Source organism: Ailuropoda melanoleuca, chromosome 2 (genome assembly GCF_002007445.2).
Source record: "Ailuropoda melanoleuca isolate Jingjing chromosome 2, ASM200744v2, whole genome shotgun sequence".
In the NCBI taxonomy this organism is placed as follows: Eukaryota; Metazoa; Chordata; class Mammalia; order Carnivora; family Ursidae; genus Ailuropoda; species Ailuropoda melanoleuca.
In genome coordinates this window covers 27,144,386-27,161,646 of record NC_048219.1, presented here as the reverse complement: position 1 = coordinate 27,161,646, position 17,261 = coordinate 27,144,386, and the positions used below count along the sequence as shown (strand labels likewise).

Below are 17,261 nucleotides of genomic sequence, written 5' to 3'. Positions count from 1 at the left end.
GTTTAGGACTTCAACATACCAATTTGGTAGGGTAGACACAATTTAGTCCATAATAACATATATCTACCATTACAGAATCATACAGAATAGTTTCATTGCTATAAAAATTCTGTGTTCCACCTACTTATCCCTCCCTCCCTCGTGAACCCCTGGCAACCACTGATCTTTTTACAGTTTTCATATTTTTGCCTTTTTCAGAATGTCCTGTAGTTGGAATCATATATTATGTAGCCTTTTTATGTTGGCATTGTTCACTTAGCAGTATGCATGTAAGTTTCCTCTGTGTCTTTTTGTGGCTTAATAGCTCATTTCTTTTTATCACTGAATGTCCATTGATTTTATATTTCAACAATTTTTTTTTTTTTTTTTGAGACAGAGAGAGAGCGGGAGGTGGGGAGGGGCAGAGGGAGAGTGAGGGAGAGAGAATCCCAGGCAGGCTCTACGCCCATCACGGAGCTCAATCTCATGACCCTGAGATCATGACCTGAGCTGAAATCAAGAGTCAGACACTTAACCAACTGAGCCACTGAGGAGCTCCAACAAATTTTTTAAAAGTAGGCTCCAGGGGCACCTGGGTGGCTCAGTCGGTTAAGTGTCTGCCTTCGGCTCAGGTCATGATGCCAGGGTCCTGGAATCGAGCCCCATATCGGGCTCCGTGCTCAGCAGGAAGCCTGCTTCTCCCACTCCCACTCCCCCTGCTTCTGTTCCCTCTCTTGCTGTCTCTCTCTGTCAAATAAATAAATAAAATCTTTAAAAAATAAATAAATAAAAGTAGGCTCCATGTCCAATGTAGGGCTTGAACTCACAACCCTGAGACTAAGGGTCAGATGCTCCACCAACTGAACTACCAGGCACTCCTATATTTTTAATTTCTAAAAGTTTTATTTGGTGCCTTTATAGATTTGCCTATTTATTCCCTGTATTGCTTTCCCATTTTTGTGATCCCGTGTATTATTTCCTCAGCTGTTCACACATAGTTATTTTGTATCCTATGGCTAATTCTAATATCCAAAGTCCTTAGGGGTCTAACTCTGTTTGTTGCTTCTTCTGATTCTTACTTGTGGTGGCTTGTTTTCTTACATGCCTGGGGATCTAGGATTGTGAATTCATAATTGTTCATCTGTGGCTATTCTGGAGGCCTAAAGAGGGGATTACTTCCCTCTAAAAGGTTTGGCATTTGATTCATCTGGAAACCTGGGGTATTATCACATTAGTCTTTTTTGAGTTGGTTTAATATCGAGTCTCAGATATATCTCCTCCGTTTTGCTCTGTTGTAATGGATGTTCCTTTCAGGTCAGTCTTCCCTTTTGTTGTTGCTCACTATTCCTCATCCAGTTTTAGCTTATTTTGTGTTTGTATTTATCACTGTGAGTCCAGTGAGTACATTTTGAAAGTCCATTTTATCTGGGATGTTATTGTTTTGTAGGTGGATATCCCTCCAGCCTGTCTAGTTGTGCATTCCCACCAAAGCAGGATTCAGTTGGCTGAGTTTAGCTATTGGCAGGTAGAATGATGGTGATCAGTCACATTAGGCACCTTCCAGTTCTCAGAGTTTCACTCTCACTTAATCATTGACTCATCAGGATTGGACTTTGGGCCCTGGGCAAACGACACATTTTCTCTTGGCTAGCAATTCATGCTGTTGGGAATGAAAAATGATGATGATTAGTTTGGACACTGCCTCCCTTTGGTAATTTGGATGATCTCTTTATTCCCCTGCGGTAACAATGATGGAAATTTGAATTTATTTCAGGGAAAGAAAGGCTCCAAAGATAGTATAATAACAGAGAAGTCATAAAATTGAAGTTTAAATCCCAGCGTGGCCATTTACCAGCTATGTGACCTGGTACAGGTTGTATAACTTCTCTGAGCCTTAGAAGTCTCAAGCTATAAAGAATAACAAACAAAGCTGCTATTTACTGATCATTTATAAAATGCTAAGCAGTGTGCTAAGGTAATATATATAGTCTTTCTTATGTAATATTCAGTAATAATCTTATGAGATATAGATATTATTATACCTATTTTACTAATGAGAAAACAGAAGTATAGGGAAATATAGAAAGGGTTATTGTTCAGGCCAAATTTAAATGAAACGATGTGTATTTAACACGAGCACATATAAGGTGACCAATAAATGACAGCATTATAATGATCACTCAACATCTTCCAAATATAAAATTAAGTCATTTACATGATATGGCCAAAATAAGATTCATTTACTCAATAAATATTTTTATGGAGCACTTACTATGGCCATGTGTAGTGCTCAATGCTGGGGAAACTGGAAGGAATAAGACAGATACGGTCTCAGCCCTTTGGGAATTCCCTTTAGAGTGAGGGAGACAGGCATATAAACATTTACAGTTCAGCCTGGGAAGTGCTATGATGGGGCAAGAAGGTGGTGCTTTGGGAGTCAGAGAAGATTTTTCTTTAAATATTTTATTTATTTATTTGAGAAGGAGAGAGAGAGAGAGCGTGTGCATGCTCACGGGAGCAGGGGGAGGGGCAGAGGGAGAAGCAAACTCCCCACTGAGCAGGGAGCCTGACACTGGTCTCAGTCCCAGGACCGTGGGATCATGATCTGAGCCAAAGTCGGATGCTTAACCGAGCCACCGGGATGCCTGGGAGTCAGGGAAGATTTACCAGAAGTAAAGATGCCCTCTAAGTTTATACTTGAAGAATGAATTGGAAGAGAGGGTGGAAGAAAAGACCAAGGAGGCAGCCAGTTTTGAGGAAATGAAAATAGTTTTGTATATAGAATTTTAGAAAAAGCGTGTAAAGTGAGCCTGGGGAGATGGGCAGATGCCATATTCTGAAAGGCTTTGTAAGTCTTGCTACCAGAGTTTGACCTTTCTTTTTAGGTAATTGGAGAGCTTCTGAAAGGTTTTTACCCAGCAGAGATATGATTTTAAAAGATCACTCTGGCAGAATGAGGGAAATAATAAGAGTAGCTTTAAATACATTATCTCATTTAATCTTTACACCAACACTTGGAGGTAGGTATTATTATCTTGACTTTAAAGATGAAGAAATTGGGACTCGGGGAATTTACTACATTCACACATTTAATAGGAAGTGGAGTCACATACCCATGTATTTATGATCTAAATCTATGTGCTATATTGTCTCCAACTAGTAATGATTTGTATGACCCACTTTACGTTTACTCTGTGGAAAATTCTCATTTGTTCTTATAGTATTATTTGCATACTCAGTGTTAGTTTACAAAGCCTTTCACAGCCATTGTTTAATCTCCTTAAAAACTATGAATAGGTGGTGGTATCTCTATTTTATAGGTATGAAAGAAAACTGAGGCTTGAGGTATGGGACTGTTCATAGTCCCATACACCTAGAAAGTGGTGGAGCTGGGACTTGAACACCATGCTCTAGACAGAGGAAAACTTTTTTATGCGTATCTTGTGAACATGGCATGTTCCTTTTTTGGGTCTTTGCCCTTTGTTTACGGGTGAATGTTTATAAGGCTCTTTCCTTCCAGGTTTTGGAGATCACATTCATTGGAGGACACTAGAAGATGGGAAGAAGGAAGCAGCTGCCAGGTACAAGATACGGTTTTAGGTTATTTATGGTGGAGGGGGTGCCTGTCTGGCTCAGTTGGGTAGAGCATGCAACTCTTGATCTCAGTGTCATGAGTTCAACCCCATGTTGGGCCTGGAGACTGCTTTTAAAAAAAATACATTCAATAGGTTATTTGTGCTGGTAAGACATTTTCCAGCCATCAACTTAACATTAATTTCAGGTGAAGGGTTATGCCAAAACAGACAATACTACTACTATAACTACTACTACTAAGTGCTTATTATGCATCAGACACTGAATTATGTGAATTAACTCATTTAATTCTCACAACAGCTGTTTTGAGTTGGATACTGCTGTTACCTTCATTTTAGAGATGAGAAAACTAAGGCACAGAGCAGTTAAGTAACTTGCTTAAGATCACACAGCTAGTAAGTGGTAGAGCCAAGATTCAAACCCAGGCATTCTGGCTTCAGAGCCCGTACTCAACCAGTAAACCACAGTGCCTAACAGTTTCAAGTTGAATAGTCTTAACTTTCAATTAGTTTCAGTCTATGCACTGATGCAAATAACTGATAAAGGAGAAAGAAAAGGGAGAGCAGGGGAGAGAAGGCTAGAGCACTGATCTAAGTGCTTTACATGCATTAATTTATTTAATCCTTGTAACTAATGGGGTTGGTTCAGCCTGTGAAAGAATACTGTTATTATTTTACAGGAGAGGAAATTGAGACACACAGTGATTAAATAACTTGTCAATAGATTACGCAGCTAGTAAGTGACAGAGCCAATACTTGAATGTTCTCCACTATACTGTACCGGAGAGATGAAAGACCCAATAAATGTGCATTTACTTTATATACACGCATACTTGGACAGAAACACACTTCTGCACCTAGAAAATTTACAGTTGACTTCTGAACAATGCTGGGGGTTAGGGGTGCTGACCACCCGCTTAGTCAAAATCTGCATATAACTTTCGAGTCCCCAAAACCTTAACTACCAGTAATCTGTTGACTGGAAGCCTTACCGATAACATAAACAGGCCATTAACATATATTTTGTATATGTATTAAATACTGTATTTTTACAACAAAGTAAGGTAGAGAAAAAATGTTAAGAAAATTATAAGGAAGAGAAAATACATTTATTGTACTGTGCTGTAAAAAAAAAATCTGCATTATAAGTATACCTGTGCAATCCAAACCCATGTTTTTCAAGGGTCAACTGTATTGTGTTTGTTTTTGCTAGAACAGATCCTACAGCTTCATGGCTTTTAGTCTCACACATTCTGTAGAATGGGGTTGCCAGATTTAACAAATAAAAATAAGGATGCCCAGTTAAATTTGAATTTCAGGTAAATAAGAAATAGTTTTATTTTATTTATTACTTTAAAAAAAAGATTTTGTTTATTTGGCAGAGAGAGAAAGAACACAAGCAGGGTGAGCTGCAGGCAGAGGAAGAGGGAGCAGCAGACTCCCCACTGAGCAAGGAGCCCAGTGTGGGACTCCGTCCCAGGACCCTGGGATCATGACCTGAGCTGAAGGCAGATGGTTAACCGACTGAGCCACCCAGGTGTCCTGCGCTGGTATTGACTAAGAAGTAATTTTAAATACGTCCCATTCAATATCTGAGACATATTAAAAACATTTTTTTGTTGTTGCTTATCTGAAATTCAAGGTTAACTAGGCATCCTGTATTTTATCAGGCAACCTTACCCAGGAGAAAAATTTGTTAGTTTTTCAAGTTCTAAAGCAAATGACTATTCCTAGATAAAGTCTTAAGTCTTTTTGGGGGGCAGTTTGTTTTTCTCTTCTCTACTTTTACATCCCAACCTACTCTATTCATTATAGTATTATCTTACTCTGCTTGTAGGTGCTTGATTTTTCACATTCAGACCCTTAACCTCCTATGGGGGAAATGTTTGATGTTCATTTTTGAATTCCCAGTCGTGGAGAAGTTTAATGATTGAAATGGTTATTGAGTAAACAGTTACTGAGAGTCACTAGGTGTAAGGGATGAAGGGGAACTAGCATTTGTGAATGGTCTTTTTGTATGCTAAATATAGTGCTGATTGTTTTTGCAATGTTTAATGCTCATTAAGGCCCCATTATAAATGGTTGGGCATAGTCTTTGGCCACAAGGAGAATCACATTCTTTTGATGCCTATTTGACATAAATAACTGATGTCATTCTAGTTTCCATCACCTTTCTGAGAGAGCAGGGCCTAGGTTTAATGGAGTAGAACTCGCGTTTCCATAGCAACAGTAGGTCCTTTAAGAATCGAGAGGAACAGGAAGTGCAGTTTGCCTTTCCGGTTTGTGAGCGTGACGTCGACACCCCGGAAGCTGACGCTGCGCGGTTGCATATGGCCGCGCCCTGTAAGGATGCCACTCGTGGTGTTTTGCGGGCTGCCGTACAGCGGCAAGAGCCGGCGCACGGAGGAGCTCCGTGGGGCGCTAGAGGCCGAGGGCCGCGCGGTGTACGTGGTGGATGACGCGGCGGTGCTGGGCACAGAGGACGCGACCGTGTACGGCGATTCGGCCCGTGAGAAGGCGTTGCGCGGGGCTCTGAGAGCTGCGGTGGAGCGGCGCCTGAGTCGCCACGATGTGGTCATCCTCGACTCCCTTAACTACATCAAGGGATTCCGCTACGAGCTCTACTGCCTCGCGCGGGCGGCGCGCACCCCGCTCTGCTTGGTATATTGCGTACGGCCAGGTGGTCTGAGCGGGGGACCTCGGGCGGCGGGTGCGGCAGACAGCCACCAGAACGCCAGTGTGAGCTGGAGGCCGCGCACTGAGGAAGGAGGGAGACCTCTGGCGGCCAGCAGCAGTGTCCTTAGGGAACCCCAAGCAATGGACTTTGTAGTAAGTTCAAGAACCCAGGCCGACGTACCTAAGGAACTGGAGCAGGAGGAAACCAGGGCGCCAGATCTTCCAGCTCTTGTGACTCCAGAATTCGGTAAATCTGCAAAGCGTGTGTCTAGTGCCTTTTACCCTCCTGAACTTATGGAGGCCCTAACGCAGCGCTTTGAGGCTCCAGACTCTCGGAACCGCTGGGACCGGCCCCTGTTCACCTTGGTGGGCTTCGAGGAGCCTTTGCCCCTGGCAGAGATACGGGCTGCCTTGTTTGAGAACCAGGCTCCCCCACCCCATCAGTCTACACAGTCCCAGCCCCTTGCCTCTGGCAACTTTCTGCACCAGTTGGATCAGGTCACAAGCCAGGTGTTGGCGGGACTGATGGAAGCGCAGAAGAGCGCGGTCCCTGGAGACTTTCTTAAGCTTCCTGGCACCACCGAGCACCTGCAGTTTACCCGGCCTTTGACCATGGCAGAACTGAGTCGCCTCCGTCGCCAGTTTATTTCCTACACCAAAATGCATCCCAACAATGAGAACCTGCCTCAGCTGGCCAACATGTTTCTGCAGTATCTGAGCCAGAGCCTTCACTAACCAGAGGGAGTGGGGGGGGCAAGCCATGGCTCCTCGTCTAACCTCCACTGCTCTCTGGTTTTCTTGATAGAGTAGTCTCAAGGTCTGCAGAGTATGTTGGTGTGTGATACTAGAGCTGTTGTGACTGATTTACTCGCGCTTTGCTCTGTGCCAGGCCTTGAGTTTACAGCATAAATTGAGACTAGAAAAAAATGGAGAACTGGCTTGTTGGCACATTTCTCCAGGGGACAGAGCTCAGGTGGACACGGTTCGTTTAGATTGGATTCTACTTGGGATGTCACACATTGATGATTTCTCCACTTGTGGGAGAGCAGACTGGATGGGTGAATTGTTTTAAAACAATTATGAGCAGGAACTGAAGATGGCTCAGTTCTGCATCTGCACTGTCCCTTCATTCATACCACAAACAGTTTTTTGAGTACTGTGCCTACTTCTTGCTAGTCTGTCCTGGGGCCAGGGGGTCACAGATAAATCCACTGGTTTCTGTCCTTGGGAAGTTTTGGTTTTAGTGGAAGTGAAAGACATAACTACTAGATTATTTCATCTAATAAAATCTTTTAGAAGAAGAAAGTCTGCTGGAATCTTTTTCACTTAATGTAACTTAATGTTCTTCATGTAATTTACATTATGCAATATTTAGATCCAGGAATATCACTTATTATGCCTCTGACCAAAATAGTACTTTGATAGTGCTTAGTGAGAGACTAGATATTTTGGTCTAGCTAGAATAATTATGACAACTTCTATAACTGTTGTGCTTTATTCTGTATTTCAGGGCAAATATCACTTTAAGCTTCTTTTCATTCTTTCATTGATTTCCTTAAACAGATGGTGGGTGCGTACCTTGCCAGCATTTGTGATTTTCAGAGATGAATTAGATACAGTCTTTGCCTTAGAGAAATTAATAGTTTGGTGAAAAATACAAACAAGTAAACATGATTATGGGATGAAAAGGGTTGGTAGTTACAGGATGATGACAGAATGCTTTGGAACCCCAGAGGAGGAAAGGAAAATTAGCTGTTGAGAGAAAGAAGTTTTGAGAAGGCGTCATGTAGTTAACATTTGAACTTTCACTCTAGAACATTGGTCAACAAAGTAAATATAATATAGTAAATATTTTGGGCTTAGTAGGCCATAAGGTCTGTGTTGCAGCTTATTAACTGTAGCACATTGTATCACAAAAACAGCCATATACAATAAGTATACAAATGAGTATGATAATAATGACAATAAAACTACACTGAAGGGTGAATTATATTGAATTTTAACATCAAAAGGTACTATGTTTTAGATTTGTTTTTCAACCATTTAAAGATGAAACTCCCAAGTCTGTTGCAGGGAGGCAGGGAAGTAATAGAGTTCACTGTAGTAAATGCAGTGATCGTCTTATACAGTGTATGGTGGTGTGGTGATACAGGGGTTGGAAGATGGAGAAAGTCAATGGCTGCTTACGTAGGACTCTCCTACAAGTTGGCATTTGAGCCTTGAGAGCTTAAGAGCTTCATCTGGCCAAGAGTGGTTCAGGTGGATTATGTTGCTCATCATTTAAAAAAGAAGTTTTTTTCCTCCTTAATTATAAAAATTACATTTAATTATAGAAAAATTGGAAAATACAGAAAAAGTATAGTAAAATCCACAATCCCATTACCTAGGGATAACTACTATTATGTTTTGGTACATTTCTTTCATTTCCTTTTAGGGAAAAAAAAAAATTTGTATCTTACCACTCTACAGAAGCAGGCAGTGGGCTGGATCAGGTCTACAGACTATAGTTTGCTGATCTCTGCTCTAGAAAGATAAATAGGAGTTTGCTTGGGAGAGAGGAGGGAGCAAGGTTTCCTTAACTGCTCTAAGTGCATGGAGCTATTAAAAGGATGGGTTGCCTTGGTTGGTGAAGTGTTTCTTGTTCATCAGGCAATTGGATCACCTTTTGTTATACTAGATATAGTGGATGTATTGTAATTACATATAATATATTAGATGATATATTAGAATTTCTGGGTGAAATGGAGGCTTGGACTAGGCAACTTCTAAGGCCTTTTCCAACCTCTATTCTCTGATTCAAAGTTAGTTGATTATTGGTTGTGGATTGTCGTCCTAAATTGAAGTAGACAATAGTGGTCAGAAAGAACATTGGTTTTGGAGTCAGAATTAATGAATTAGCTAGTAAGTGGCGGAACCTAGATTTTGTGTGGCCAAATATTTAATCTCTTAGGAATCTTAGTCTACGTTTTCTCCTTTCTTTTATGAGAACATTAATAGTATATACCTTAGGATTGTTGTGAGGATTTATTTATTTATTTTAAAAGACTTTATTTATTTATTTGAGAGAGAGAGAACACGAACAGGGAGGGGGCAGAAGAAGAGGGAGAAACAGACTCCCTGCTGAATATGACAAAGGACTCAGTCCCACAATCCCAGGACCTGAGATAATGACCTGTGCTGAAGGCAGATGCTTAACTGACTGAGCCACCCAGGCACCCCTATATTTGTTCTTCAAATTTATTTTCAAGTAAGCTCTATGCCCTACATGGGTCTTGAACTCACGACTCCAAGATCAGGAGTCACATGTTATACTGACTGAGCCAGCCAAGCACCCCATTCTAGTTTTTAATTTGACATACCAATGAAAAGTTTTATTAACATTTTCAATGGTTACAGAACTATAACATTTAGAAATACTGTAATTTAATGTTTTCTTCTCTTCTAGTCTTTTCTCCCTAGCTTTAATACACAAATTTGCAGAATTTATAGGAATGTCAGAACTTACCAATAATTTTATTGCAATAACCTATATTTAATATTTAGGTTGTCTACAAATTTTCTTAATCTGAATCATACTACATGAACGTCTTTGTACATTAAACTTTGTCTTTATAAGGTGGTCATTTTGTTAGGATACACTTAAGTGGAATTACTAGATTGTAATTTTTTTGTTTTCTTTTTAAGTGGCTTGCCTCTGATGGTGATTATCCACAAGTCCTGGTGTGGAGCTTGCAAAGGTAAGTGCAAATAATCAAACCTCCAATGTGTTATTAAATATTAACACTTAAAAATATTAGCCAGACTTTGTCCCAGCACTGCTGATAGCTTTAAGGAATACCAAAGAAATATATGGCATAGATTCCCTGCTCTCAAGACGTTTGCAGTTACCTCTGCAAGGGGTTGGAAGGTAAAGCAATTGAGATATGGTTAGGGAGAATATAGGATTAAGTGCTACGGTAGTTGTATGGACAGTAAATATAGGAAACTGAAATATACAGAGACATGAGAAGTGGTTAGGGAAGTCTTCCTGGAGGAGGTGGCAACCAAATTAGAGCTCAAGGTTATTTGTGGCATGTGTTCTTTCTGCTGCGCCACCTTGCTACTTCCCAATCAGGTTTTTTCTTTTGTTTGGTATGTTACACTCAACAGAATCCTAGTTGGAAAAGGAGTACAAGATTAGTGTAAATAATGTAATTATATATATATATGTTGTAATGCTACTCTTTTGTCTGTTACTTCAATAGAAGTTCTTGAAATGTGGCTATAAAAAGCAAATAGAAATAATTTTTTCATTTGCATGCTATTATCCATATTTTATAAATAGGATAAAAGCTTCAGAGAGATGAAGTCAGTCACTCCAGTGACATACCTGTGTGAGTAAGTGGCAGAAGCATGACCAGAATTCAGGTGTCCTGATTTCTGGTTCTTAGGAGTTAAAAAAAAAATTTTTTTTCATTTATTTGAATCAACTCAGCCAATTAGGGTTTGGGTATGACGATGATGTTTTCATCTATTCTAAAAATTTTTTTCCCCTCCTAGCTTTAAAGCCCAAATTTGCAGAATCTACAGAAATTTCAGAACTTTCCCACAATTTTGTGATGGTGAATCTTGAGGTAAGACTTTGAGAATTTCTCCTTTCTGCTGTGATTTCCAGTCTTCGCTGTTCTAAAATTATCTTCGTTAATGATGTAAAATCGTACTCAGCAGAGCTGGCTTCCTGTATACAAATGTTTTCCTCTTGACCTCTAATACTAAGGCTTATGTGTCAGCTGTAGAAGGCCATCTAGCCTCCACTTGTCAGAGGAAGAGGAAGAGAAATAAGATGACTACATTTTAAGGTCCCTTCAATCTTAGTCTATAATTACGACATGTTTTACATCATTTAATGGCTGAACTAAAGGTATAAAAACACATGCAGGACACAGATTCCTGCAAAATGTGATGCAGTTGAGCCCCTTCTTTGTGCTGGGCTTGTGTATACAGCCTTCTTATTTCTTCATTAGATATCCTTTATGTACTTGACATAGATTATACATCTTGTAATCTCAAATTAGAATATCAGATCTTAGAAGGGATTTTTTGGCCATTGGGACTATCTCCATTTTGAACATCTTGGGACCAAAGAAATTAGGTGAGTTAGTCAAGATCATAGAGCCTAATAAGTGATTAAGAATAGGTACTTGACCTAGCTGTGCTGCCTTTTAGGCTGTGCTCTTCAAATGAGGGATGCTTGGATGCTCTATGATGAAACTTCGAGCCCTAAGTTTCTGTAAAGATAATATTTACTTAAACTTAGGACGGGAAATCTTTTGAGCATATTAACGGGAAATGTTGAGGCAGCTAAGGAATTGTAAAGGATTGCTTACGTAACTGGTGGATAGCCTGAATGCTGACACACCTCACTCAAGTCAAAATTATATTGGAGTTTGAAGAAATCCCGTTTAACTCCTGAAATGGGATCCACACCAAAAATGACAACAATTACTGTTAATTTCTTATGCATATGAACTTCTCATCACTTTCTAAGTTAGAATCACCACTCGAAGGAAACAGAAATGTCTTACGTGAGCATTCTCCAAATTCAGACATTTCTTTAAACTAAAGCTAACTATGTGGTCATATCTCCTGGGAGGACTGTAACTCCATAATTATGGCTAAAATGTCAGTCTCATTAATTCATTGATTCAAGAAATACTGTGTGCAAGTCAGTGATGTGGGTATTGGGAATCAGCAATGGAAAAACAGACAAAATTCCCCACCCTTATTGAAATTACATATGGGAAATTGAATATGGGGAGATAGACAAATAAGTTAATCAAAATATGTCAAATGGTGGTAGATGCTATGGCTAAAAATGAAGGGTGGAGGGGATGCTTTGCAATTTCAAATACATGGTTAGAAAAGGTGACATTTGAGCAAAGACTTGAAATGAAAAAGGGAGTAAGCCCTGTGAATAATGGAGGAAATGTGTCCTGGCAGAGGGTAAGAGCAAGTGCAAAGGCCTGAGTGAGGTGCACGCCTGGCTTGTTTAAGGACAGCAACAGCAAGCAGGTTAGCATCCTTGGAAAAGACTGGACAAGGGGTAGGACATAAAGTTAGAGAAGTGCAGATTATGTAGGGCCTCTTAGGCCACTGTAGCGACTTGGGGTTTTACCCTGAGTGAGAGGGGAAGCCCCTGAAAGGTTTTTATTTTGTTTTGTTTTGTTTTAAGATTTATTTATTTATTTAAGAAAGAGACAGAGCACGGTGGAGGGGCAGAGGGAGAGAGAGTCTTAAGCAGACTTTGCACTGAGTGTAGGGCCTGACTTGGGGCTCAGTCTTACAACCCCAAGATCACAACCTGAGCCAAAACCAAGAGTTGGTCACACAACCAATGTTGCCATGAGGCTCCCCGCCACTGAAAGCTTTTGAAGAGAAAAGGACATGATCTGACTTAAGGTTTACACTTAATAGGATGAAGAGGAGCCCAAGGATGAAGATTTCAGCCCTGATGGAGGTTATATTCCACGAATCCTTTTCCTGGGTAAGGTGAAAGACCTTAATCTGGGGATCTGTGATGTGGAGGGAGAGATTAAGGAGTCAAGGCACTGACCCCATCTAGTGAAACTATACAAGGATGGTTAAAAACAAAAACAAACAAAAGCCAGTTTCAGGAGAGTGGGGGAGTTCCGAATGCCAGAACTTCAAGTCTGAAGGAAAATGTTTTCCATTAAATAACTGTTTTTGTGAGCGGTGACAGAGTACTCATCATCCATTATTCATTTGTGTATCAGCCTATGTCAAGCACTGTGCTAGGCACTACAGGGACAGAGATAAGCTACAGTTCCTACCCTCGACCTCACAGTGCAACTGAGGCAGTGGAATACTAAAATCAGACAAATGTCTTTCCACAAACTATAAAAGATGTTAAATTTAATGACCGTCAAATCTTTGCTCAGCATTCCACTGGATTCTTTTGGGGAGACAAACAGAAATGTAGGATCCCACCATCATCAAGAAGAAAGGGAACATGCCAGGAAGAGAGAACAGCATATATGCCAAGGCATGGGGGACTTGAGTTCAGGGAGCTGCAAGAAATTCATTGTGATTATAGCATAAAACACAAGGGGTAGAGTGGTGAGATAAGGGGCTAGAAAGATGGGCAAGTGTCATTTTCTAGAAGGCCTAATATACTATATAGCATTTGAAATACCTCTCTGTTATAATTACTGCAATCCTTGTGCCATTTTGTCTACAATAGATCCCAGTGGCAAGGTGCATCCTGAAATCATCAATGAGAATGGAAACCCCAGCTACAAGTATTTCTACATCAGTGCTGAGCAAGGTATGGTTATGTTGGGGGTGGGGGGAGAATTGCTGCTAAATTTAAGTAGGACGAACCACATGCAAGGTCTATGGGAGGAGATTAGATGCTGCGTGTTAGTTGAGCATCTCAAGCATGACTAGCTTTTGGCTAGAACCTGTGTAGAATATAGGAGAAAGATGAGACTGAGCCCTTTCCCTAGCTGCTTACAGTGCAGTTTGGAGCTAACTGAACCACAGGAAACTGAAGAACTGAGGTTCATGGAGACAGTCACTTGCCTGTGGTCTCAAAATTAAGTTGCAGAGCCAGAATTTCAGTCCAGAACTTAAGTTTTTTCCCACTGTGGTAATGCTGCTCTTCCTATAGGAATTCAGAGGAGGGGGAGTGCCGTTATGTGATCAAGTCTAAGAGGTTTCATAAATAGTAAACTTTAACTGGACCTAGAAGGATAGGAATTTGTCTCTATGGGCAGATGGAGGACATTTCAAGCTATGGAAGCAAGGGTGGGGGGTGTAGCCCAACATGGAGAGTATGCAGGCTTGCTGGGGGACACAGTGACTGGACCGAATCCTGAAGAATGAGATCTAGCCAGCAGAAGAATGCAAAAAGCATGTTCCAGGTGGAGAGAATAGCATCAGCACAAACAGGTGAAGGAAGGTCGAAATCATGTCAGGCCTTCTTGTTCTCGAATCCTTGAGCACAATCATTCTAGAGGCAGGGGTTGGAATTCATGCTAAGTACTGTCCCTGTTTTCCTACCAAAGTTCCTCCTGTCATCTATAAGAGTGGGTTGTTTGCCAAGTTACCATGTGTCCCGCATTGCCATGCTGCTAGGTCGTTGCTCACTTTATGTCTGAGTCCTTGGAACTCATTTCTCAGAATAGGGAGAGGAAAGAGATCTGGAGAGGTTATCTCCTTCCCATGGGTAAGGAAAATGTGATCTTCCTTACCCAAATGCAGATCACTGGAGGCTGTTATTAGAGGGAAATTTCCCACATGGGAAGGGCAGCTAGACTTTAGGCCCCCAACTCTTGACCTTGGAGATTCACCTTCCCTTTAGAATTTCATCCAACTTCCCACTGCCATCATCTTTTAACACATTAGTCCAAATGCGGACACAAGATGCTTGTCTGAATCCCCTGAGGCTCAGCGGACATGAAACTCGAACATCAAGCGTGGCTTTACCAAAGGCTTAGGCACAGCAAATGGGAAATAACGAACTACACTGCCTGGATCTTACGAGGTTATAGGCTTGCTTTCTGGGCTTTACAGACTCTGGCCCAACCCAGCTCCTGGCCTGTCGCTGTACAGAGAGCCTGTACCGAAACAGCTGCCCTCCTTGAAGCTAAGTCGACAAGAGAGATGTCCTGAGATAGTTCAGCTCTTTTTTTTTTTTTTTTTACTGAGAATTTGGTTGCTTCTCTGTAGAGTTGATGCTAGAAATGACTGCTTCCTCCATTGAAGACCATTTCCACTCTGAACACATGCACACTCTCTCCTGTAACTTCCACAGGAAATGATTTAAATGCAGCGTTCATCAAAAGAATATCAAGGGAATGGTAGGAGGGTGTTTTCTATTCCCTTAACAATGAACATCTGTAGTCTGTGACAGGGATTCAGCCCTAATCCTGGAGGATGAGCCATAGTCACTAGTAGTATTTTTTGTAGTATTTCATAATTTATAAAGGTCTTTTATTATCCATTCATTTAATTTTTATAATAATCCTGTGTGAAGTAAATGGCATTACCTCATTTTATAGATGAGGAAACAAATTCAAAGAGGTAAATTACTTCCCAGGACTAAAATCCAGAACTAGATCTCGAGTCCAGATCCTGTGCTCCTGTCATATTTCTCTTGTAATGAAAATCTATGTTAGTTGTCAAATGTCAGATATTAAAAACCTACTTCATACGTTCTCCCCCCAACCTTTATTTCACAGTTATTCAGGGGATGAAGGAAGCTCAGGAGAGGCTGACGGGGGATGCCTTCAGAGAGAAACATCTTGAAGATGAGTTGTAACATGACTATATCCCTTCTTTCATCAGAGATAGTGTTCTGGAAGGAAAGCAGGAGGGGAGGGAGTAATGAGGAATCGCTCAGAACAATTAAACCAACCAGGAAACCTTGCTCCTGCCTACATGGGGAGGAGCGCTCTCACTGTGGAAGACTTCTGCAGACCGTAGCTGGTCTCCACGTTTGTGGATCCAGTAGAGCGCGGCAGACTTCCTTCTCCAGCCCCCCTCCTACATGTTTGTTTGTCATGGAACGTCAAGAATGACAGCTTTTGACACAAAACTTGAGCCATTTGGAGGTGTACTCCTCACACTTCAATATTTGAATCTTTTTCCATTTCCTCCCGCTTTATTCACCTCGGTGGTGAAAGGAGACCAGTCGCATCTTTTCTACAGTATCAAAATTGCAGAAATAGTTTATCATTTCAAAAAACAAACCTAAATGTAAATCAGTAATTCTACCCCCGCCGAGGAGACCAACGCGTTTCTTCTCCTTTTCTCCTGGAAATGATCTTGGGCTTCTTCCTGAATCCCGGCAACTTCCATCCTTTTCTCCTGCTTGGGCTTCCCTGTTTGCACGCATGTGTGTGCAGGAATGGCTGTGTGTTTGGACTCAGCCCAGCTGGAAGCATGCTTTTCCCTGTTACTGTTACAGAAATAGAAACCTTCGAGGCCTAGATGGAGCCATTTTTGTCAAGTCGTTAACTGTATTTTTGTACTGAGGTTAACAAAAAAATTTAAAAATATCAATTGTTCCATTAAACTTTAATAAAATTTTGAAAGGAAATGTGTTGTGATGGCCTTTTTGTTATTGGAGAATGGAGGGAGGGATGGAGATCACTTCAGGAAGAAAACTAACTGGGAGGATTCTTCCCACTCCTGCTCCTCCCACATTCAGATGGGCATCAGAGCCCATCTCTTCTGCTATTTAAATAGCTGAATTCCCTCTATCCTCACTGTCACTGTTTTCGTGCAGGGCAGGCTTTTTCTATTTCCTAGACTATTTATTGTGACAGCCTCTTAACTTGCCTACTTATGTCCAGCACTCTCTCCTTCTACAGTCCATCCTTCTTGTTTCCCCCACTGATCTTTTCAAAATGCAAATGTGACAGCATCACTCCCCTGCTCAAAGCCTTTCTTGCCACCTCAAGACAGTAGTATTACCATAAGGATATTTGGGCCTCAGTATGTGCCAGGCACTCTTCCAAGTGTTGTGTGTGTGTTATCCTATTTTGGCTGTGCTTAGTCCTGACAGCCCTATGAGAAAGATGTATAACAATCTTCATTTTACAGAAGAATTTGAAGTATACAATGAAACCGAGGCAGAGAGGAAAGTCAAGCTCTTGGCATGGCCTTTAAGAAGCTGCCTGCTTCTTCAACTGCGTTTGTTCCTGTGCACATCTTTGCATTTTGTGTTGTGGTGACACCAAATTTGTTCAAGTTCCCCTCACAGTATGCTTTTTTATGCTTTTGTGTCTTTGCTTGGCTTGCTTCCACTGCCCCCTCTTGCTGAGAGTCTTTCCTGACCTTTCTCTTGAGGATAAAGTGTCCCCTGTACCTCCTCCCGCAAGCACATCAGTCCTGGCCCCACACTATGTTATATTGTAGTTCTCTGCCCATCTGTGGCTGACACCAGGTGGCATGCTTTTCTAGAGCAAAGGTTATTCCTCTGCCCTGTGTACCAAGATCCCAGAACAA

The 17,261-nt window shown here is 41.2% G+C and overlaps 2 protein-coding genes across 2 annotated transcripts in view; both read left to right on the top strand.

The window, feature by feature from the left end:
- Window positions 1–16,345, top strand: part of TXNDC12 (thioredoxin domain containing 12) — a 30,225-nt gene extending 13,880 nt beyond the window's left edge. Inside the window, exons 2-7 of the mRNA XM_002915723.4 lie at window positions 3,500–3,560; window positions 9,933–9,985; window positions 10,788–10,861; window positions 12,702–12,771; window positions 13,489–13,572; window positions 15,491–16,345. Coding sequence (XP_002915769.1) covers window positions 3,500–3,560; window positions 9,933–9,985; window positions 10,788–10,861; window positions 12,702–12,771; window positions 13,489–13,572; window positions 15,491–15,570 — 422 coding nt within the window. The 3' untranslated portion in view covers window positions 15,571–16,345. The remainder of the gene's footprint in view (window positions 1–3,499; window positions 3,561–9,932; window positions 9,986–10,787; window positions 10,862–12,701; window positions 12,772–13,488; window positions 13,573–15,490) is intronic.
- Window positions 5,082–7,549, top strand: KTI12 (KTI12 chromatin associated homolog). Its single transcript, XM_002915728.4, has one exon. It carries the CDS (start codon window positions 5,922–5,924, stop codon window positions 6,981–6,983), a length of 1,062 nt encoding a protein of 353 aa, XP_002915774.1. The 5' UTR covers window positions 5,082–5,921; the 3' UTR covers window positions 6,984–7,549.
- Window positions 16,346–17,261: the final 916 nt, after the last annotated feature.

What these genes read in the sequence shown, in the direction of transcription:
- KTI12 (XM_002915728.4), top strand. Translation starts at nt 5,922, where the DNA reads ATGCCACTCGTGGTGTTTTGCGGGCTGCCGTACAGCGGCAAGAGCCGG.